This window comes from Cyprinus carpio, chromosome A9, assembly GCF_018340385.1.
Source record: "Cyprinus carpio isolate SPL01 chromosome A9, ASM1834038v1, whole genome shotgun sequence".
Classification (NCBI taxonomy): Eukaryota; Metazoa; Chordata; class Actinopteri; order Cypriniformes; family Cyprinidae; genus Cyprinus; species Cyprinus carpio.
Window position 1 is genome coordinate 2,040,434 of NC_056580.1, and position 23,333 is coordinate 2,063,766.

At 36.7% G+C, this 23,333-nt stretch overlaps 1 protein-coding gene across 2 annotated transcripts; it reads right to left on the reverse strand.

Moving 5' to 3' along the window:
- Positions 1–474: 474 nt before the first annotated feature.
- Positions 475–22,426, reverse strand: itga6a (integrin, alpha 6a). 2 transcript variants are annotated; one of them, XM_042763138.1, is made up of 26 exons: positions 22,141–22,426; positions 12,490–12,617; positions 12,202–12,281; positions 11,818–12,079; positions 10,178–10,309; positions 9,867–10,080; positions 9,577–9,770; positions 9,383–9,477; positions 8,529–8,656; positions 8,349–8,438; positions 8,188–8,249; positions 7,595–7,764; positions 6,918–7,061; positions 6,577–6,692; positions 6,146–6,305; positions 5,791–5,874; positions 5,641–5,720; positions 5,434–5,511; positions 3,890–3,992; positions 3,622–3,798; positions 3,394–3,495; positions 3,195–3,305; positions 3,006–3,104; positions 2,764–2,889; positions 1,372–1,487; positions 982–1,123 (listed from the first exon to the last, which is right to left on the reverse strand). In XM_042763138.1, exons 1-25 carry the CDS (start codon positions 22,320–22,322, stop codon positions 1,386–1,388), a joined length of 3,219 nt encoding a protein of 1,072 aa, XP_042619072.1. In that variant the 5' UTR covers positions 22,323–22,426; the 3' UTR covers positions 982–1,123; positions 1,372–1,385. The 2 variants fall into 2 exon arrangements, with proteins under 2 accessions (XP_042619071.1, XP_042619072.1); XM_042763137.1 differs by lacking the exon at positions 1,372–1,487 and having other exon boundaries at positions 475–1,123.
- Between the last annotated feature and the right edge of the window lie 907 nt (positions 22,427–23,333).

Here is a 23,333-nt window from a genome sequence, read left to right on the forward strand (position 1 = left end):
TGACGAGTGAAAATTCCACAATGAAAAACGTATTATTGTGCTTTACCAGCAGAGAAACCAGGAGAATCAGTACCTGTGTGCCCAAAGACGCAGAGTAGCTCTGAAGCAGAAAGAAAGAACCAGTGTAAACATAAGTAGGCTATAAAAGGAAAAGATTTGATGAAAGAAAAAATCCTGATACCCAGTTCACTTCTTTTTGTTAGACCAGTAACTCAAGAGGAGACATTCAGGCTGATCCATGTCGATAGACGGCAGAACTAATGAAAAACGAATGAATGCCCCTTTAATGGTATTCTAACAAACAGGCTTTAAAACATGATGATTAGCAAGGAAATGTTTTGTTTTTGTGAGCATTCTAGAGATTAGAAGTGTCATGTTAAAAATACATCAAATTGTGCAGATGTGGCATCATTTGATGGTTTGTAGCACTGCTCCAGTTGCATAACTGGTATATGCTTGAGTCATACATCAACATTTTTTCAGTAGTAACTCATTGACTTGTTTATTTTTTCTCTTCTGACACTGCTCGCTTGAGCTTCGCCTGACAGACCAGAAAACATTCAATCTAATTTACAGTTACCGAAAGACATGAAAAATAATCTTTGGGCAGTTCATGCACATGTAGGCATTTCAGTACAAAATTACAAGACAAAATAAATAAACTGCATTGTAAAATATTTACAAAGAAAATCAAGAGAATTCAGTCTCGGCATCTCATGCAACTTCCAAAAAAAAATATACAAACACTTTTTAAGGATTGCATCGCAAACGAAAAGCCCAGAGATATCCAGGAGTCAGTCTTTACCCTTCAGTAATCAGAAACACGTGGATCTGTAAAGACATGTCTCTCTTTAACAGTGGGCTCACAGACTGTGCAGAGGTGGACTTCCTCTGAAACTTTTCACAACTTGAGATGCCTGATGGTGGCAAATAGTTCATAGCAAATGCAGCGACAGTCTCATGAGTAGCTCTCGTTCTCATCCCATGTGGTCATCCATTGCTTCTTCTCCAAGGGATCTAACATGTCCTCTCCATCTTTCAAGAGACGTGTCTCCTTACGAATCCTCACCGCGTGATATTTCGGAACGCTGTCCTCATATTTGGAGCGTTTGAAAAATCCACACTGATGGAGAAAGAACAGAAGCACATTAAGCGTCATTTCAAAACTCGATTTAAAAATCATTCTGCGTTTATGTGCTTTGGAGAACACATGCTTGACAAAACAGGACATGAAGAAGCACACCCATCAAAACAAAATCGAGCACTGTGCAGCATGTGTCTTTCCCTTCCTTTTGACAAAGCACAGGATGAGTTAGTGAGTTAGGCCACACGTCATGCAGACACCGATCTGCTGCAGCGATCGTGTTTTACCCTGGTAAGGAGAGCTAGGCCTCAGTGGACTGTTTGTCTGAGGCCTGAGCGTGAATCTCAGCTTTGTGAAAAGCGGCATCGTACTCGTCCTTCTGGGCCCGCTTGAAGAAACCGCACTACAGAGGGGCAAATTCAGGGGTCATTGCAAACATGTCATGATAAGGTTTGTATCTTTTCGTCTGATTAATCCACTGGTCACAAAAAAGTATTTGGAGAGTAAAACCTGAATACAAATGTGGGAATGTCATTGCATTAAATACTCATATGCTACAGGAGAATTTCGCTGCACTCCTCATTTTTGCTTAATATCTTTGAACCAGCTGGTGTTTTGGTGATTTTAGTGGATATATGAAGTCAGTGCTCCTCAATATGAGGAACCACAGGTGTAGAGAATCACATTAACTATCAACATGACCCACTGACCCTTTGTGAAAAAGAAGTACTCTTAATAGTACTGAATGTGCACACTTGTGTACTTAAAAGTATATTTAAAAAAAAAAAACATCACTTAAGTGTACTTAAGGAGAGCACACTTTCATGACTGTTTTCAACACACTTAAGTACACTTTTAAAATACATTTTAAATAATATACAATTTTGTTGTGTGTTAAAGTACGCTTATTTTGACTAACATACTTAATCCTATCCTACTTGATTATAATTTTAACTGTATTTTGGTATATATTTGATATTACATTTCAAGGTTAATAATTTGTATGTACTAAATTGCAACTTTATCATTTTTAATTATTAATATATATTTAAGTACATAGAGTATATTTTAGTTTAACTATTTTTCAAAGAAATTAGAAATATGAAATTAAATATAAAGATATACTGAAGTCCTACTTAAGTTGGTCAGAAAAGCACTTTAAAGTTCAGCGAATTGCATTTGATATTTATGTAAACTATAATAATAATAAAATAATCCAACTGCAATTAAGTGTCCAAAAACATTACCTCTTGTTTGCACTTAAGTGCATTCTTCAGTACATATATTTACACAAGGGATGCCTGTTAACTCAGAATATGTCACAATGCTTTTATTTATTTGTTGTTGTTTTTTTTAAACACTAAAAAATATATATTTATGGTATCTCTCTTGAAAAAATATTTGAGACTTTTTTTTTCTTTTTTTTTTTGTTACATGTAATGTATTGTCTTTTTTTTTAGGTGTAGTGCAGTCTCCAAATTCTTTTTAGGACTGTTAAAAGTGTAAACCAGCATAAATAAAGCTAGAAAATCAACAAATACTTAAACAAATTGAATGAAAAGATTAATTGAAAAGTCCACGTATGAGCTTTCAACCACAAATATTTCTTAAGCAACCATATGGAGAATGCTATTGGGTTTTTGTTTACTTTATGTATGTGCGTGTGAGTGTTTTATTACCTTCCAGAGTAAGAGAACTAGAAGAGCCAGCATTAGAATTCCAGCTAAAACAGCCACCAGAATGATCCACCAGGGAACGCCTCCGAACGGAGTCACGGCCGTCTCCGGGAACACGGTCAGCCTCACCTGCCCATCACATCTACAGTAAGTCTAGCTGTTTCGACGACTCACACAGTATATAATTTACATGTTTAAATGTAACAGATTTAACCGTGTTACACTTGAATAGGAAACTGTGTTACCTGGGTCTCAGGATTTTTAAGGACAATGTTCTTGGCAGAAACATCCAGACTTATGGAGGCTTTCACTATTATATCGAGGTAATTGTAGGACACATAATCCTGTTTTAGAGAGGAGCACAAAACAGAATGCTTTAACAACCCAAGACATTCTTTCAAAGGAACAGAATAAGCTCTCTTTGTTGTCCTTACTTCAAGGAAAGTGGAATTCCACAGGCGGGATTTCAGAATGACGACCGCAGTGCTGTCCAAGCCCTGTAGGGGGCATTTGATCTCCACACATCTGGCATCTCCACTGCAAGACTACGAGGACAAATAAGATTCGTTTCAAGTTGTTTTTTGGTGCTGGCATTGCTAAAATAACCACAAAATAATAACTCGGTCTCATTACCAGAATCTTGTGCTTGCGTTTGTCAGGGAAGAGGGCGGTTTTAACCCCCTCAGCTGGTTTCCGCTCCTCTAGCTCACGCTTTCTCCTGGTTGATCTTGACTCCTAAAAGCATCACAGATGGGTTGTCCGGGTTGTTATTTGGTTTCATCATCATCACCGTTTAAAACACTGAAAACATCCAAATGTGTGACGGCATTCAATCAGACTTAAACTATGAATATTTGGTACCTCACTCAGTCTGAGAGGGTTTATCTCTCTCTCAGGAGAACAGGTGACTAACTGCAGGCCCCTGGTGTTGATCTTCATCAGATACAGCAGCCATTTCCCCACAGAGCTTTCTTTAGGCCACTGGATGTTCAGGGATGCGGTTCCAAAAGACTTCAGAGGCTTTCCCAAATTAATCACCTGCACAAAATAAAAAATAAAAAAAGTAGAGTTTAAAAAAAAATACCTGAAGTGATATATAAAAAGGTATATGAATTATTTTAGCATTTACTCTGAATTCATATTCGACTAAGCTCCCGACTTCCTCCTCTGTCTTCATGGCGCTCATGCCTCTGACTTCACCTCCAAAATAGACCTGAGAAGGTTTGGCAACCCTGATACACAACAAGAAGACACAGCCATCAGATCCAACATGCTTGCTGACAAGATGTGACTGGACATAACACCACTAATATGTATAGATGCCTGTGAAAAAGAAGTCCACTTAACTGTATTGAATGTGCATTTGTAGTGTATATAAAATCTTATTTATATATATATATATATATATATATATATATATATATATATATATATATATATATATATATATATATATATATATATAAAATGTACTTGCAGAGAATATAATAGTAACTTGCAACGTGTGTGTATTTAAAGAGAGTACACTTTCATGAATGTTTAACACATTATGGACACTTTTAAAAAGTGCACTTTATAATAATATCAAATTAAAAGTACATTTTAAATCACTGTTTTAATACACATTTGTTTTAAAGTAGGCTACTTAATTGTAATGTTAACTTTAGTGAGTTATTCAATAAGTTAATATGTGACCCTGGACCACAAAAGCAGTCTTAAGTCTCTGGGGTTTATTTGTAGCAATAGCCAAAAAAATATTGTATGTGTCAAAATTATCAATTTTTCTTTTATGCCAAAAATAATTAGGATATTAAGTAAAGATAATGTTCCATGAAGATATTTTGTAAATTTCCTACTGTAAACATATCATAACTTAATTTTTAATTAGTAATATGCATTGCTAAGAACTTCATTTGGACAACTTTAAAGGTGATTTTCTCAGTATTTTGATTTTTTTGCTCCCTCAGATTCCAGATTTTCAAATAGCTGTATCTCGGGCAAATATTCTCATATCCTATCAAACCATGCATCAATGCAAAGCTTATTTGTTCAGCTTTCAGATTATGTATAAATCTCAGGGTCACATATATTTTAAATATACTAAATTGCAACTTCATTCTATGTTTCAAAGAAAACAGAAATAAATACAAATAAATATGTACTCAAGTCCTACTTAAGTGGGTCAAAACATTCTAAAATTCAGCTAATTGAATTTACTATAAATTTAGGCTTGAATTACAATTGTCATGCTTCCAAAAACATTAAATTCACACTTAAGTATATTCTTTTGAAGTATATTATTCCAGCAATAAGTATGCTAAAGTGTACTTCTTTTGTCATTCTGGTAAGTATGTGATGGCAGAGATACAGTATGTTAGTAGTTATTAATAGTTGCTTTTAACCTGAGGTTAAGTGCTTTACTCAAGAGGCGACAGCAGTGTATTTATTTCAGTATTTCTACGGCTTCATTTTAACCCTTGCTTTAGAAGCTTTGACACTTAAACGCAAGACGCCACCCTAATGCTGAATGTCCTGCACAATAACTGATTATAATTGTGTAACTGGTGTAATATTACTGTAACGTGTAATGAAAGTCAGAAAATGTATTCTTAATATCTCAGCAGTGTTTTTCAATGGAGAGCATGCTTGCTTAAATACAGTGATGATACGTACCCTTGCACAGAAAGAAGTAGTTCAATCACCACTTTGGCTTTGGCCTTCACTTTGCCCAGACCTTCCTGTGAACTCGTCCTGTTTCAGAACAGAAATGGCAGTATACAGTCCTCATACAATTAAAACAGGCTTGTGGTAGCATTTTAGTTCATGTATTAGTTCATATGCATGTTTAAATCAATAGTGATTCTGAAATTTCAGACATACGTTTCCAGCTGAAGGTCGATCTCGACCTCTTTGGTGTCGAGCGATATCTTGCCAGTGCTCAATATGATATAGAATGTTACCTAAAAACATTTGTATTAAAATGACAATTCATAAATTAGAGTAATATAGCATCTTTGAAGTATTACTGACCTCAGAATCCCTTTTAAAAGGATTTCCCAACTCGCAGTCTGCCAGGGAGCCATTCTGATTGGCAGCACAGATCACAGGTTTATCCTGCAGGACGACACGGGTTTGGTTACACAACATCATAGCATACAATATAGTTGGCTTTACAGTTTGCTAGTCTCCTATTGTGAGGACTTTGCAGAAAATTAGAGCTGATCATAATGGGAAATTGAGATATTTAGTCTACTGAATCCCTTACCAAACCAAATGACTCTAAATACAACAAGATTACGAGTTCATAGACATATGGTAACAATATTTAATGGTGAAATAATGAATGGGACCGTTATGAAAAGTGATGGAATTTAGACCCACTTACAGTAGTTCTCAGAGATCTGAATCCAGAGTACGAGAGGGATTCATCAAACTGCCCAACCAGTTTGGCTTCATGAGCATCATCTCCATTCCTGTTCCTGACTGTGACCTCCAGAGCAAAGTCCTTCTGATCACTCAGAGAGATCACCGGCAACCCATTCTCCCTGAGAGATCGGTTTGAAAATTTAGAAACCTTGTATATCGATTATAAATTATATGCAATCTAGACAAAGATTTTTTTGTTTTTAACAAATGTTTAAAAGAATGTTTAGTAGTAGTAATATATTTAAGATCACTAGTTATAGACATGTTATTAATGCATAATTGTCCACTTGCGATTAGCTCATATATTAGCAGGTGTCAACAGAGCTAAATCAGTGTGTGTGTTGGGTTTGTTGCATGGTTCTAGTAGTGTGATGTATTTCTGATACACACAGCGGTAGAGGAGGAAACACATCTTGTTTGGACTCTCTGTAGCAGAACCTGTACTGCAGGTGTAGGTTACTCTGACAGATGTTGTCTGTGCCACATCCCTCCTTCAGAAAGTTCACCTAAACCAGGAAAGATGGCAAATCAAACCTTTTTTTTAGTAGTAGTTAATTAATCAGCCAATGTATACATATATATGTCTATGCAAAATGCATTGTCAATTTTAAAGGCGACCAACCTGACATTTTAAAGTATACAGTTGAAGTTACATTAATTATGTTTACAGTAAAGGATCTAAAGATGTAATGACTGTTCATAAGTTTTCCTAAATAACATGCAGGGTATACCTCGGTGATGGTCTTGTTGGGCACAGCGGAGTCTAGTATTGGTGTTAGTTGTGGCAGAGAGCTCTGGCGTTTGCCTCTCGTAGCGCTCTGAATGGCCACAGACACCTCGATGGGAATCGCTCTGAGCTTATCCCTGATGCCTTCCTGAAAACCAGCACATAGCAGATCCCACTCAGTCAACGTGCATTGAAATAAATAACGAAAGCTTAAACAGAGGCTGTTGGAATGTCATAATAATTCAAAAGTTCCTAATTCCGAAATGAGAATTATAGGAATTGTAGATGTATGATTCTTGTAAACAAAAACTGATTAACTGATAAACACTCACAAGCCAATCAACAACAGATGCACAGAACCAAGTCCCCACCCTCCATGATTTATTTTAAGGTGTCCTTGTTACACATGTTACATGTACTTACTATTATAATAACAATTAATTATGCATTATTACATGAAAGTAACCCTTAGCCAAACCCTAACCATATAGTAAGTACATGTAGTTAATTAATATTACTCAGTACTTAAATGTATAATTACACTGTAACAAAGACACCGTAAAATAAAGTGTAGCCATTTTTTTTAATGATAATCAGTGAAACTTGTATGTGCAGCACAGATACAGGAAGTAGCGACAGATCTTCCGTTTTATCACAACTTCACATCACAGCTTTATTTACTTGTAGTCTGAGTTTGGCCTTGTAACAGGCTTTCTTGTTCTGCCCTCGTAGCTCCAGAGAGCCGGTCGACTGGAAGTCCTGATCCATCGCGCTCTTCTCCAGAAACACAACCCTGGATGGAAGACCCAGCTTCCTGCGGTACCACTCTGCCTCAAGTGTACAGGAAATGGCTGGCAAAAACAAACAAACAATCAAAACATTTAGAATGTGTGAGCTTCAGACCGCAATACTTTTTTATTTTATTATTTCAGTAAACATAGTATCTACAGTAGCATCTCGTCTGTCAGCATAAATAACGCAGAATACATCTGGACTAAATCGTAAGCACTTTTCACATCGAGAACAATAAGTATAGAGATAACAATAACGATAACTATATTAGCATTTACACTAACGGATGACAGCCTTCTGTTTCTTGTGAGCATATGCTGGCATTATGTCTCAAGCTCTTTACAATTGGGTGGATTCTGATTGGCTGTCAATGTTGTACAGTTATCTTATCATCTTCGGTGTGAACAGCCCTTTAGACGTAATAATACAAAATTATAATAGATAATGATTGTTTGTCAATATAAGAGCATAAACAGACTTACTGAGTTTGGGGTTGTAGGTGGAGGGGTTTGCTTTATATGAGAAACACGCTTCTACGGTCAAGCTACGAAGGATGTAAGATTAAACACACGTTAATATTTCCCACATGTCCAGCACATTTATGAGCGATGCTTTCTGAGCTCTTGATTTGTCAGGATCTCACCAGACGCTGTTGCCACATGTTTTCTTCATCAAGTCAATCTCCTTTGGTGTCACCTTGATGTCTTTCTTGATGCTAATAACTGTTTTGGACCTGCACACAAGAGGCATGTTATATAACGTTATAGCATCTTAAAAACATCTTCAGGTAATGACTTTGACTTGAGAAGTGAGCTGTCAGCACCTGTATATGAAAACTGTGTCAGAGAGCGAGCCCACGGCGAGATCAGGGTACGAGTTCTGATCCAAATCCATGTTTCCAGCCAGAGAATAGCCAAACATCTTAATATTGTGCTGTTTACCCTCCAGTATCTGCAAGATCAGTTCAGATGTCTTAGTGTTTGTAGACAAAGGTAAGGCTGTATTAGTTGTTTAACGACAAAGACTACCAATAAATAAATAAATAATAATAATATAATACATAATATAAAATCTAATTAAATATATATTTGTTTATTATTTATACACACACACACACACACACACACACACATATATATACATATAAACACACACACACAACACACACACACACATATATATACATATATATGTGTGTGTGTGTTTATGTATATATTTCAGGATATTGAAGATAAGGGTTTATATATGGTGTGTGTATACGTATATATATATATATATATATATATATATATATATATATATATATATATATATATATATATATATATATATATATATATATATACATATATATACACACCATATATAAACCCTTATCTTGTATAATTTCACAACAGAGTTACATCAGACAAAAACAAAGTAGAACCATAACCAAATTAGATTTCGATATATAATGAAATATCTAATGTATAAAATCAAGTAAGTATCTATTTTTTCGCCAATGTTTTATGCTGAAAATGGAAAAGCTTTTAAACAGAAGAAAGCACTGGAAAATCAGTCTCCTAGTGCCATTTATTCCTTTCAGTTCCACCAATATTTGATCCAAGTAATTTCTCACTGATGTGTTCCATTAAGACTCCAGACAGAAGAGAAAACTGACAGTGGAGAGTGTCTGACCTGAGCTGGTGTGGTATTGATGCCGTCAGCAGATCCGTGGTAGATGTACACGCTACCAAACCCTGAGTCTGCGTAAGGAGCTCCTACTGCAATATCTGAGATACAAGCGGGAAGAATATTAAATAACCTGAACAAACCAAAAGAATTCATCATTTTGCATCCAAAGCTAAAAAAAAGCAACTCCTGCATTTAACCTTCAAAAGAATCCAGATTGATGTCTCCAATGTTCTCCACAGCCAGTCCGAACATGGAGTCTTTCGTTCCATTCAGGCGAGTAGGAGCGACGTCCTTCCACCTTCCAGCCTTATTGATGTAAACGTACACGGCTCCACCCACTTCCTCATCTCTCTGGAAGAACTGGGGCGCACCAACCACAACATCCTGCCAGCTGGAGGGACAATCAACACAGTTCAGCTGCCCATTCACAATCCACTCACTCAGTTTCAGGAGTTACATTATTTTCAACAGATCTTGTGACGCCTACCCATCTCCATTCAGGTCCACCACAGCGACATCATATCCAAAGGAGGATGCGAGTCCTGGTCCTTCCAGAACATGTTCAGGTGTGAGCGTGGTGGACATTTCGCCCTCCTTCCGCAGAAACACCACTGCACCGCTGTGATTGGCTCTCGGCGCTCCTGACACTATGATGAGTTTGCCTTTCTTTGTGATACTGTGTCCGGAATCTAACGAGAATCCTGTACATATGCGAGATTCAGTGTCACTTCAAAATGCAATTACTGACCACGGCACACACAAACACGGATGTACTCTACATGGTTCTCATGTTCTCACCTAGGTAACTGTTGGCTGGTACTGGCACTAGATTCGGATCCAGCCGGTTTTCATCCCCGACCTCATAAGGACCGTCATCAAACAAGCCCATTTCCAGCAGAGTGTTGTTCTTCTGTTCAACACGCACTATACCTAGAGAATGGATGTGATGGGGTGAGTGCTAAACAAGATTTTGGTGATGCAGGAAAACAAATGACTGAATCATGGTTATTAAAAATGTGTATTTTATTTGTGCAGACCCATGTGTAAAAGAAGTGTGGTTAATTTTAAATCATTATGAAACTCTAGATGGCGCAGTCTGATAGGTCTAACTCAATCTGACGTAATGAAATCATCACATGGCACAGCTGATTGGTTCTCTCCTGTATTGGTAGCCAATGAGCTCGCTGCTCAACATTCAAATATACGACTAGAGCTTGCCGTAGCTGTGCAGCTTGTTTCAGAAACCCTCCACCTTCCCCAGCTCCACCTGTATAGATCTGCTACGAGGTGATTAATGTGTGCTATGGGTTTATTTCATGTATGTTATATTTGCAGCAGCAATATTTCTTACATGCTCACAGCAGCATGTTCTGACTGTATTGGCAGTAGCAAGATTCGGTACTTGCTCTGCCGCAGCAGCAGTGTAGCAGATCTATTCCACCAAGACCAAATACATTAACATTGTCATGTACATTACCATGCCAATCCCTCCAAGAGTTTTTGTTGTGCTTTAAAGGAGTACACTTGGTTTGATGCATTGACTAACATACTAAAGCAAATGTAAAGTACTTGATTATAATTTTTTATAACATTAATATATATTAGTGTATTAATTATTTAAATACATGACATGCAAGTTTTTTAATAGAAATGACAGAAAAGTATATTTTAGTTTACCATACATGCTTGTCAGAATATTCAGCACTTTAACCATATTTCAAAGACAATAGAAGTAATTATGAAATTACCTCAAAAGACTTAAATCCTGCTTAGGTGTGTCACGGGAAAAAAAACACTTTAAATTTAATATAAATGAACTATAATACATTTCAAGTTAATTGAAATTAAAACACAATTAAGTGAATCATTTCTGTAATATTTTCACAATTGTGTGAATTAATAAACAATGAATGAGAGCTGTTGCAGTTCTCCTCCTCACCAGTGGGGGTCACAATGCATATAAAACATGTAAGTAAAAACACTGGCTATTTTTATGGATCAGTCTATCATAATAAATAAATGATAACAGTATGAGGTGCCTCATACAGTATAAGACCTTGCCAGAGGTCAAAACAGTGACTTGTGAGTCACTTCTGCTCTGGTCTCAGACACACCCAGACCACACACAGTCCATCTGACACAGATTCTTCTTCTTTTTTTTTTTTTTTTTTTTTGTTACATTTCCTGTTAAATAACCTGTACCTTTTCACTTTATGATGGACAGAAATTGTGTTTACAAAGTTGACACAAATTTTCTGCTATTTTTAGTGTTTCAGAATGAACCGGACTTCATGGCAACAGTCAAAATCTGACTTATAGTCTTCAATACCTTACTGTTACCGCAGAATCTTATCCAGTACATCTGTGTGTGTATATGTGTGTGTGTGTTCACGCATAGCATACTGCATTTTAAGTTTTGCATCAAATGTCTTTTCTACCTTTCCAGTTGTACGCGCCTGGTGCTCCAAAGATGACATAATGGTAGTCTTTAGTGAAGGTGGCAGCCAAGCCCTGCTGACAGGCCCCAAATCTTTCGTGACCCCTGGTGCGACCGTCACAGAATTTCCAGTTCCCCCCATCCTCGTCTGATTGGCTGTCGATGCTCAGGTCCTGGCTGAGCATGTAGCAGCGTCCCGTGATGTCACGCGCCTCTTGGGGTGTATTGGGGAACAACAGCCGCTGGTAACGATGGGCACATGTCTGAGACAGAAAGAAAGAAGCTAGAGTTGTGTGCTGATACAGTACGCTGTCAGACATTGTGTGATAAATAATAAAAGTAATGACACTGTAACTTGATGTCAGGTAAAAGGCTCTTGACGTACCACAATCTTGCCTCCAGGTCCTTGACTCTGAACCGTAACACCCATCCACTGGTTCTCCTTATTCTCCACACGAGCATCAACTGTGAGAGTCACCATAAACAGAAACCAAGTAATGATTAATTTAAGATCTATCTATCAGAGAATCCTGTTACTGCTGACTCAATGTGCATTAGTACCAATAAAACAACAAAAGAGCAGTCAGTAGACATCTACTGTACATGCCTGGCTTTACATCTCGTATGATATTGTTACATCTCTGGTACAATTAACTTTTGTTTTTCTGCGCACCATCATTGTCAAAGTCCACTCGAGTGCAGTCATCAGGATGGGTGGTGATGTCACAGCTGTACAGCCCACCAGTGATGTTTGCGCCCTGATTGGATAAAGCCCTGGCTCGGGGAGCACCAATCAACAATCTGTGCAAAGAAATAAATGAAAATAAAATAAATGAATCATTTTATTGTTTTCAGCAAACATTAAAAAAAAAAAAAAGGCCAAATTTTAACCAGCACTGCATGTATCCTGTGTGGATAAAGGCAGTCCCAGATTTCACTGTGACAAGCTCAGTAAAACATATTGACAACACATAAAACTGCATGTTAAAGTTCATTAAAATGTATTTTTTTGTACTAGAATATTGCGGCAATAACATGTGAATATATGTTAATATATATGCAAATACATGGAATTAGTGGTGTCATAACTTACCAGTATTGATGATCCCTTACAAAAATTAACCATGGTTTTATTATAGTAAAAGTGTAGCAACCATGTTTTTTGTGGCATATTGATCGCCATTTGTATAACCATATGTTTCACCTCATGTTTAAACTATGGTTACTGTAGCAAAACTATGGTTAATTTTCATAAGGGGATAACTGTGATATATATATATATATATATATATATATATATATATATACTTATATCATGTTGATACTACCCATATTCTAAAATCATAAGTACACACTTTGAGTACACATAATTTCTAAGGATACTGCGACGGCCTTAATGCAAAGTTGCAATTCTGCAGATTTAAAGTTTGCATTCCTTTAATTCAGCTAAGAAGTCATACGGCGTCAAACTTCTGTTGGTCAGACCTCTTCATTTGATATTAATTTGCAGGTCAAATTCAATAAACTTGAACTTTGGAATGCAGTAAAATTCACGTGAGCTTGTGCTTCCCGTCTCCAGCATTTGCATATGTATTTTAAGTAAATGCAACAAAAACTGTATGACCGCCTCCTTTAGTTGAGTTTCTCATTAGTGCTTTAGGTAACACTTTAAGGTGCACTTGTTACACGTACTTACTATTATAATAACAATTAATTATGCATAATTACATGCAAGTAACCGTAAATTATGAGGGGCCTTACAAGCCATAATTCATTCTGGCACTCTCACACACATAGGGCTACATTCTCCTTTCACACACATACGTTCTCCTTTCACATACATACATTTCTACTCTCACACACATAGGGCTACATTCTCCTTTCACATACACACACACACACACACACACACACACACACACACACACACACACACACACACACACACACACACACATATATATATGTATGTATATCTGAAGAAAATGTGTGTATGGTTATAGTTTTTATTTTATTTTATTTTATTTTACTTAATTTAGGAAGTTAATAAAGTGGGAGGTTGCAAGTTAGGGACAGCGATATCTTTATATTATTTCCATAACTCAAGATTTGGACTCATTGCGGTTTATTTATTTTTAGAATGTGTTTTATTTTTAATTTTTTCAATATCTGGCAACGCCAGCATAACTGACAGTAATCAAAAACGACCAGGTTAAAAACAGCGTGGGCAGGTTATTCCTGACCGGATGCAATTTGGTAACACAAACGTAGTGATCATCGTGATATATTATCTTTAAGACAGATGCACTGAAGACGGACAAAGAGGAGAGAATAGTCGTGCAAGCAGAGAAAATACTGTACCTGACAGAACACATGCATTGAAATACTGAAAGAAAACCATAATTATGGAGAACTGACTGTCTTCTGAAAAGTTTCGAAGGCATTTTCTTTTTCCTCTTACCGTCGTTAAATACACATTAAATGCGTGTTAATTAGTGCTAGTGTTCTGCTGTCAGAGATTGAATTTGCATTTTCATCAGAATCAGAAAGAGCTTTATTGCCAAGTGTGTTTACACGCAGAAGGAATTTGTCTTGGTGTCAGGAGCTTCCAGTACAGAAAGTACAAACATAGTGCAGACATACATATAATTAAGGTAATAAAACTAATAATAATAAAGAGTAGTTATAAAATATTAATTCAGCCCGTCTGATGTTTTTGTTTTGTGCAGTTGCTTCATGTTGCATGTATTTTTGGTTGTTTGTTTGTTTGTTCAAGGTTAGTTTGGCCAGTAACAGAGCAAAATAAATATTTAATAAATGTAAAATAATAATTATTTGTCAGGGCAAGTAAAAAAATGTAAACCACTGGCCGAACCGGACCTGTAGAAAATTTCCTTTGCGTTAAGCCCTGTCAGTACGCTCAGAATCAGTGTCTTAACACTTGTACACAGATCTGTAGAACACGTAGGTTACATACTGATATGTTAAAGTTAAAAAACTTGAAATATGTACTTGAAAAGAAAACAGGATGACTTTGAATAGCATCACTGTAAAATTGAGAGGAAGATCTGAGCAAGTCTTGCGCATGTATTTCCTGGTCTGACAGTGACTTCCTGCTTAAACAGGAAGTAATGGATACCAAAAAAAGGTAGAAATATATGTATGTAAAAGGAGAATGCATGTGTGTAAAAAGCAAAAAATGTATGTATGTGAAAGGAGAATGTAAGTGTGTGAAAGCAAGAATATATGAATGTGAAAGGAGAATGTGTGAGAGTGCCAGAATGAATTATGGCTTGTACGGCCCCTCATACTAAACCAAACCCTAATCCTAACCCTAACCATATGGAAAGTACATGTAGTTAATTAATATTACTCAGTACTTATGACACCTTAAAATAAAGTGTAACCGCACTTTAATTTACAGTCCTGTTCCACAAGTACATACTAGTATTATTATAGTGATTACAATATCTTGGTAATAACTATGTACTAACCCTGAACCTACCCCTACACCTAACCTTAACCCGTGTAGTTACCCAGTACTTTCTTAGGTAAGTATACTCCATGTAAGTTCATGTACTGTAAAATAAAGTGTAACCAGTTTCTCTCATGAGGTTCACACGAGGAGCAATGTTTGCTACCATAGATGATTTTGGAACAGAGCCACAGATTGGTAGCAAGACTAAACACAGGAAAAACCCTGTAATTATGACGTAATCATCAATCTTTCATAAATGAGACTGTGGCTTTCTGATGAAGAGGATCTGACAGATTATTTCATCAGCGGGTGTCTTCCTGTTTCTAACACCCATCAGCCAGCTGCACCAAATCAATTATTTACACACTCTGCTGTCAACACACAAGAACAAAACACACACACAAAGGTGTAGATTTGGGGCAAAACCCCAATAATGTGTCTTTTCTGAATCAACGTTGAAAAAAAGTTAAATATGAGATGGTGATAAATGTAGGTTTCTGAGAGCATGCAAGTGATGTTGCACTTTTAATGACTGCTTATCAAAGCATAAATACTGCTTGTGAAGTCTGAAAAGAGAATACATATTAAATCAATAACTGACTCACCCAAATATCTGCATTGTATCACACTACATAAATAAACCTCAGACTTCTCATGACCAATATGGTCTTCTAATGCGTAACCAATCCCTTTTCCCACAATTCATTCCAGACACACCTTTCTTTCCTGAGAGAAGGAGAATTCTTTCACTGCCTACTACCACAACTATAGAGATTAGATTTTTTCAATGAACAGTCTTTTTTAATTATTTACTAAACAGATATAAGTCAGCATGACATTGAGGCACACAGCGGCAGTTTGCTTAGCTTCACGCACAGCGGTTCAGAACAACTGACTCAGCAACTGTTATTCTGATGAAACGCTTCCAGAACATACGTCTTAATTGACAACGCTTATGAATCAACTGTTCTGGGCACTTCAGTAAATAAAAAAGAAAAAAAGAAAAACGTGGCTCTGTCAGACTAACAGTCGACACAGGGAACATACTGTAAGACTTAACGAAGAAATAAAAAAAAATGTTGCCATCATTTTATTTTATTTTATTTTATTTTTTCAGGCAGGGTTCTGTATGTTCTGTGAGTGAGCATGATTCAATTTTATTTGTATATCACTTCACAATATAAAAAAAAAATAAAATAAACTTTACAGAAAATTAAATTCAATTCAAGTTTATTTGTATAGCGCTTTTTACGATACAAATCATTGCAAAGCAACTTTACAGAAAATGAAGTTTCTACGATATTTAGTAGTAGCTTATCAGTGGTGACTGTCAGTTTATGTGCATACGGCAGAAATGTTCGGAAAAATCAATAAAAGACGTAAACAAACAGACGATTAATACTATTAACAGCAATTATGCAATCAAACTTATAGCAAAATGTGGAAGTTATTTGATCTCAAAATGCATTAGTTTACAAACATTGCACTAAAATGTGTTTTGAGGTCATAACACAGTCCTGTGCAAGATACCGTGCTAGAAATTAGTCTTTCTTAATCAATAGTCTGCCCCTGTAATTATAATATGTGTGAAAAGGAATAAAAGTTTTTGCCGTTTTACTGACACATGGTCATGTCGGCTGGAAACCCCAGTGAACTGTGTGTACAGTGTAACACTTTTACCCAGGATAGCATCAGCTTAATGTTTTTGGTGTTTTGCAAATATATTTCCAAGGAGACTATTTTGAGTAAAGGGACTTAAAATATTGAACAGACCAATCATTTTATTAGCTTTCTAATATAGAGCTTACTTGCAAGTCTTACTATGATAAAACATTGCAGCAAATAGCTGGAGTCCATTCCCACGAAGATGGGGCATGCAGGTGGACTGTAAGATTCGGAAAGCTCCGGGACCACAGCAGCCCTCAATCATGGTTGGGAAATTCAACACATATCTGATGGACAACACTAGGAATGGCATGCCAGAGCAGTTTTAGTGCTCAACACTATGCTCTCTACATGGGAAACAGGCCAGCCATTATGGTGTTGAGAGGTTTTATCAGCATTTCATCTGTGCACCCTGTGCCCCTTAATCTACTTTCCATGGTGAGTCTATTCAGATCAGCATGTAGACCACCAGTGGCTTACCATACTGGGACACTCCACTATACAGACGAATGAAATGTTTCATTGTAATCACAGGATAATAGGCATTGCCATACATTTCTTGATGCCTTGGGTGATTATTGGACTGAGCGACTAATGACTGAGACAGATCATTAAAGTAGTGGAGAATGTGGCCAGTCAACCTGACACTCGCCGTTTCCAACCAACATAAGACAGGACAAAAGATCTCATTAGAGAAATGATGGGAAAACAGCATTTAGCTCAAAAAGCCACAGAATGTTGCCCTGTCTTATTTTCAGGCTTGAAAGGCAATTCATTGTTCTGAGAAAAATTTGAGTTTGATTAGTCTAAGCATGCCATTGTTGACAGTAAGAGGGTTTATTTAATCAGGGTCACCAGGTTTATAGTCTGAGCAAAATTCCCTTACAAAAAAAACTTCAACCAAACCCTTACAAACTTCTCAAAAGCTATGTGCAGAGTGCATATGATTATCTTTACTCAATCATCTAAGCAGACGTATTGTGTATAGAAAACATAAATACTAATTTAAATGCATGCAGTTGTTATACTAGCCAGTAATGTAATGTACATTATTAAATATAAGCATTCTTCTTTTTCCTTTATTTCTATTTTCCTTTATATTAATTATATTTAGCCAGTAATGTAATGTACATTATTAAATATAAGCATTCTTCTTTTTCCTTTATTATTATTATTTTATTTTATTTGACCTAACATCTTTTTTTTTTTTTTCCTTTATTATTATTATTTTATTTTATTTGACCTAACTTCTGTGTTTGTGTTTGAGTTCACACAGACAGACAAACCGCAGTAATTACAATATAAAAGAGTAAACTGACAGTGGCCAGTGTGTGTGTTTTTACTCTTTATACCCGCAGCTGGCTGCAATCTGTCATTTACATGCTGTTCAGTTGCTTCATCTCTGCAGGAAAAACTTGTTTGCTACTAACCCTGCTTAACGATTTACAATTAACACTCCAGTGTAAGGATGAAGATCTTTACCAAACATTCAACCCTATATAGTAATTTCTTTCTTTAAATACTTCAAACAAGAAAGGATCTTTTTGTTTCGCTATCCCTATACAGTAATTTCTTTCTTTAAATACTCCAAACAATAAATTATCAACTTCATTCATTCTAATTTCTTTCTTTAAATACTTCAAACAAGAAAGGATCTTTTTGTTTTGTTTTTAACTTCATGGATGCAAATACAAAAGATAATATATACTGTAAGATATGAGTCAGTTTTGGCATCAGTGTAAAAATAGATTGAAATGATTCAACTGATTAAAAAAAAATCATTTTTTAAAACGTGTCATGGATATAGTGCAGTAGAATTTCTCCCAGCTGTCACATTTCTATGTCCCTGAGTCCCTGATATTCATCACTCGCACACATTTCTATTCACAGTGATATTCATCACTCGCACCCTTGTCTGATGAGTCAGCTAATACCTGTTTCAGATTGTTGCTTCATCACTAAAGGGGAGAAATGAGCACACTCAGCTGTCTCTGCTCATCGCTTTAGTCATGCAGACATTTCCATCTTTCCATTAGAAAATATACCACAGCCATAACCTTTCACTAATTCTGTTACACAGTCCAAAAGCATCCGTGCCAAAGCTGCAGCAGCTGTTGTGTGTCCCAAACACTACTCATAGAGGGTCCATCTAGAAATTTGTCTTTGTTCAAACCGATCCAGCAGTGCAGTCGCTGCAGTTGTCTGAGATGAGCCACACTGACAAAGCTTGATTGTGCCAGGCTTCTTGTGTTGGGTTTTGCTCTTGTTTCTGATTAAATTGTATGTTAAAATTGTATGTTAAATTATGTCTATGTGTTGTATTATTTCTAATTTTTGCGCAATATTGTGTTCATGTTTGGGGTTTGATGTAATTGTTTAAGGTAGGGATGGGTCACTATACTCAATTAATTGGCTAGGCAACAACTTACTATAGTTAATAGTAATAGAATAAGGGCTGCGCAGTAAATTGAAAAAAAGAAATGCCGTGATTTAATTAAATATATGTGCTCTGAGTGTTTCATAAGTTATTATAAGTCAAAACTGAAACGTCTTTACGAGTTCACTCTGTATTTGATTTTCCTAATTGTATATGTACAGTACATGTCCCCATTCTTGACTGCACACATGCATTTGTCTTACAGTGGGAGACTAACTAGCATCCCATCAAATACATTAAGTAAGCTACAGATGTGCTTGTATTATGCACAAATCAGCTATTTTAAAGTCAAAGCCTTTTGCAACCAGTTACAGTTTGATTTTCAATCACTAGAAACCACAACTAAAAAAAAAAACACACAACAGAGGAGACCTGTCACGGTGTCTGGTTTGTGTATCCCTGGGTGTCCGTAGTCATGGCCGCCTTGCTTGCCTTGCTTGCCTTGCTTGCCTTGCTTGCCTTGCCTTGCACTTTGGGCTAAAAATCTTTGGTTTTTGACCCCTGCCTGAGGAGATTATCCAACACACCTTTCTATCACCGTGTGTCAATCCGTGTGATCTTTCTCTCACATTCACACAAAAAGAAACGAAAAGAAAGAAAAGGGGCCTCTAGTGATTTTTCTCTCATGTTACATGAGCACAGATGGCCTGATGTGTTCTGTTCCAGTGTAAACAAATGCCAACCTGTTCATCCACCTCTCTGGATACTCACAGCATCAGAGACATGTTTTGTTTTTCGGGAATCGTGTGGCTTCCTTCTAATGGATTAAAAGAGCAGATGAGCAGTGGTTGCTTTCACACCACAGGAAGTTATAAGAAAGACAGGAAGGAAGACTTGTATGGCATCTGCCAGGACTTCCAAAGATATACTAAAACAAGTGCTTAAATAAGATTCCTTGTAGTCTGCTTTGACTCAGAAACAGAACTGCACACATATTGCTAAAGCTGAGCTGACCACCTACTTCTTACAGTCTCACTACACTCTCAGTCTCACATGGGTATTAATGTTTAGTGGTTTTGAGAGAGTGTATCAGATACCGCTTTCACCCTGGACATGACCTGTGTGAACCATTGCTTGGCAAACACCCAAAGACTGAGCACCAGCATATACTGGTTTGCATACATTATTCACACAATCCACTAACCCCACCGGAATCAACAAAATCCACACGAGACTGGAAATAAATCTGAAAAAGCCTAGACATACACATCAACAGGAAGGCAAAAAGACAGAGGGACAAGCCTGTTCACAGGTGCTACACACTTTCATGGCACCATAGATGCTGTAAACAGGTGTCTTTCACCACCCACACACACACACAAGAAAACTCACACTTGTTCATTTCACACAACTGTTTAAACACGCTCACAAATGAACAAACAGACATGCACAGAAATGCCTGTGTGTTCTATTTAACCAGCGACCCCCTCACACTTTAAGTAAATCATTCAGCCTTTTCGTTAATTGCAAATCTCAAATCATTTCAGCCATGCAGAGAAATGTGCAAAGCAACACATCATTTCTTCCATCTTTACTTTAGATCGAATTACCATCGGGACTATTTAAACAGCTATTTTACAAGGTGGCCCGTTTGTAGAGAAATAAATGTTTTTTTAGTAAACTTGTCTTTACTAAACTGTGTTTTGAGTGACTTTTCTTTACATTTCAAACTTGTCCGAAAAGGAGCCCTTAGTTAATTTGTTAGCGCCCCATCATGACAGATGTTTTACAGCCTTAGACCATAAAGCATCTCACCCTTAACTGAACAGATCTGAGAGAAAGCTTAAAAGAACTCATCTGAAAACCAAATGACCAACCTGACTATTAAAAACAAAACAAAAAATGTTAAAGTTTGTATGCATAATAAATTAATATCAGAAAAGAATTCTGGCACATACACTCGTAAAAATAAATGCATCAATGAACATCACTGAACCTTTCCATTACACAAAAGTCATTTATTTATTTATTTATTGGAAAAAGGTGGAAGGTTGTTCAGTGGAAAAAGGTTGTTCAGATTATTAAAATGTCTTCATGCTAAGAAAAAAAGGTTATTTTAAGAACTGCTCTCTGAAAGGTTCTTTGAGGAACGCACAATGGCGTTTGTAACTTTTTTTTTTTTTTTACAACTTTTTAAATCTCCAGATACCCATATAATTAACTCAAGAGCCAATTTCAATTTCATATATATATATATACTTTATAATATGGATTCTTTGCTGAATCTAAAATGCTGAATATAACCAACGAAGAACATTTACATTTAAGATCGGACTTTGCGATATTGCTCTTTGAATTCTTTCAGTGTGAAAAGCCATTGTCCCGCTGGAGACTTGTCGCATCACGTTGTGTATTGTTAAGTTGTCTGTAAGTAAGCAGAAGCCTCTTCAAGCAGCATGTCTTCCCCCACACGCCGCAGCTCAATACCGACGAGTGCTGAGCGATTCATGGGCTGATCATCATACGAACACTAACATTTCACCATTCAAAAAAAAAAAAAAAAAAAAAAAGTTTATTTCTTTACGAACTATTGGACTATTAAATGCATTGTTCCATGTTCTTATAGGCTAGAGCAGATAGAAGTGACAAATTTAAAAATGAACGGGGCACAGGTGCAGGATGAACGGAAGATGAAGGAGATCTGGAGCGCCTAAAGCACGCATCTGCTCAGACTCCCGATTAGTCAATGATTAGTCAATGATCTCGATTAATCGCAACGCTATTCAGTAACCGATTCTACTCACATTCTTTTATCATATGGCTGGAGCTGCCGGTGCAAGGCGAGAGAGAATCCGAAGAGGCTGTCCGGCTGACCGTTCTTCCTCAGGACGTTTTGAGTGTCCAGGTTGAATGCACTTGTAGAAGTCCATAAGAGCAATAAGAAAATGCACAGGTTCAGAGAGAGCCCCTCGTCAAAGAGCCCCATTGCCTGTAATTAATGTGGTTGTATGAATATAGCCCTTGTTTTGCGGTAGTTCCCGCTGCACTGAGAGAACAGCAGCCGTAATCTGCACTGCACTGCGCTCAATAAGAGAGAGAGAGAGAGAGAGAGAGAGAGAGAGAGAGAGAGACCCGTCGCCCCTCCTCTCTCTCCTGGCCCCTCAGCGCGCTACGTCACTATTGAAAGATGGATGAGTCTCACCCGGTCTCACCCCATCCACACACGGCTGTGATTTATGAACACTGTCTTCAATGTGCTTGAATTTATTGTCAAAGTTAATATTCATGAGAGAAATGTGTGTCACAATGTCACATTCTGGGTATTCATTTAGATCTTGAAAAATGAATGACATTTTTAGATAATGAAATTACGAAATTAAAACTGTAATATACTGAATGTATTCATATCATTAAAATGTATTGTGTAAATTCTCTGTGATTTACAGCGGTGTTTGGTCACAGATCACTGTCTGCACTCAGACTGGTAGCATTGTGCCTCTGCTGATTTGCATATTGCTTATTGCAAGCTGAGAACTGATGTACATCATAATGGTCTTTGTCACTAATGTCAAAAAAATATATATATTAGGTATATTGGATTATTACTGATTACTAATTAATAGAGTAGAATTGTGCACTGAGGGCACAAAAATGCATACTCATGAGCACCCTTCTAAAAACTAAAATGACACTACAGCTTAGTGGACTTCACTGTCAAACTCTCACAATGAGCATTACAATAACTTTTCCAAAAAAATTATTTCTTTAACTGTAAGACTGGACTAAAGCTGCCATATAGTTATCATTACAATTTCACCCATTCATATATGTGCAAGTGGCAATATCTCTGGAACTAGTCTGAACAACTAACTACTCTACGTTTTTATGTAACCGATATATATCTCTTTAAAAAAAGAATAAATAAATACAAAAATGAGATAACTAACTAGACTAGTCTAAACCTTTTATGCATGGTCCCCAAGTCATTGCCTATAGA

Bases quoted from the DNA above. Each gene is read 5' to 3' on its own strand.
- itga6a (XM_042763137.1), bottom strand. From the start codon at position 22,322: ATGGGGCTCTTTGACGAGGGGCTCTCTCTGAACCTGTGCATTTTCTTA. The intron at 12,282-12,489 runs GTGCGCAGAAAA...TGACTCTCACAG, and splicing joins AGTGGACTTTGACAATGATG to TTGATGCTCGTGTGGAGAAT. The intron at 6,306-6,576 runs GTGTGTATCAGA...CCGATCTCTCAG, and splicing joins GTGTTTCCTCCTCTACCGCT to GGAGAATGGGTTGCCGGTGA.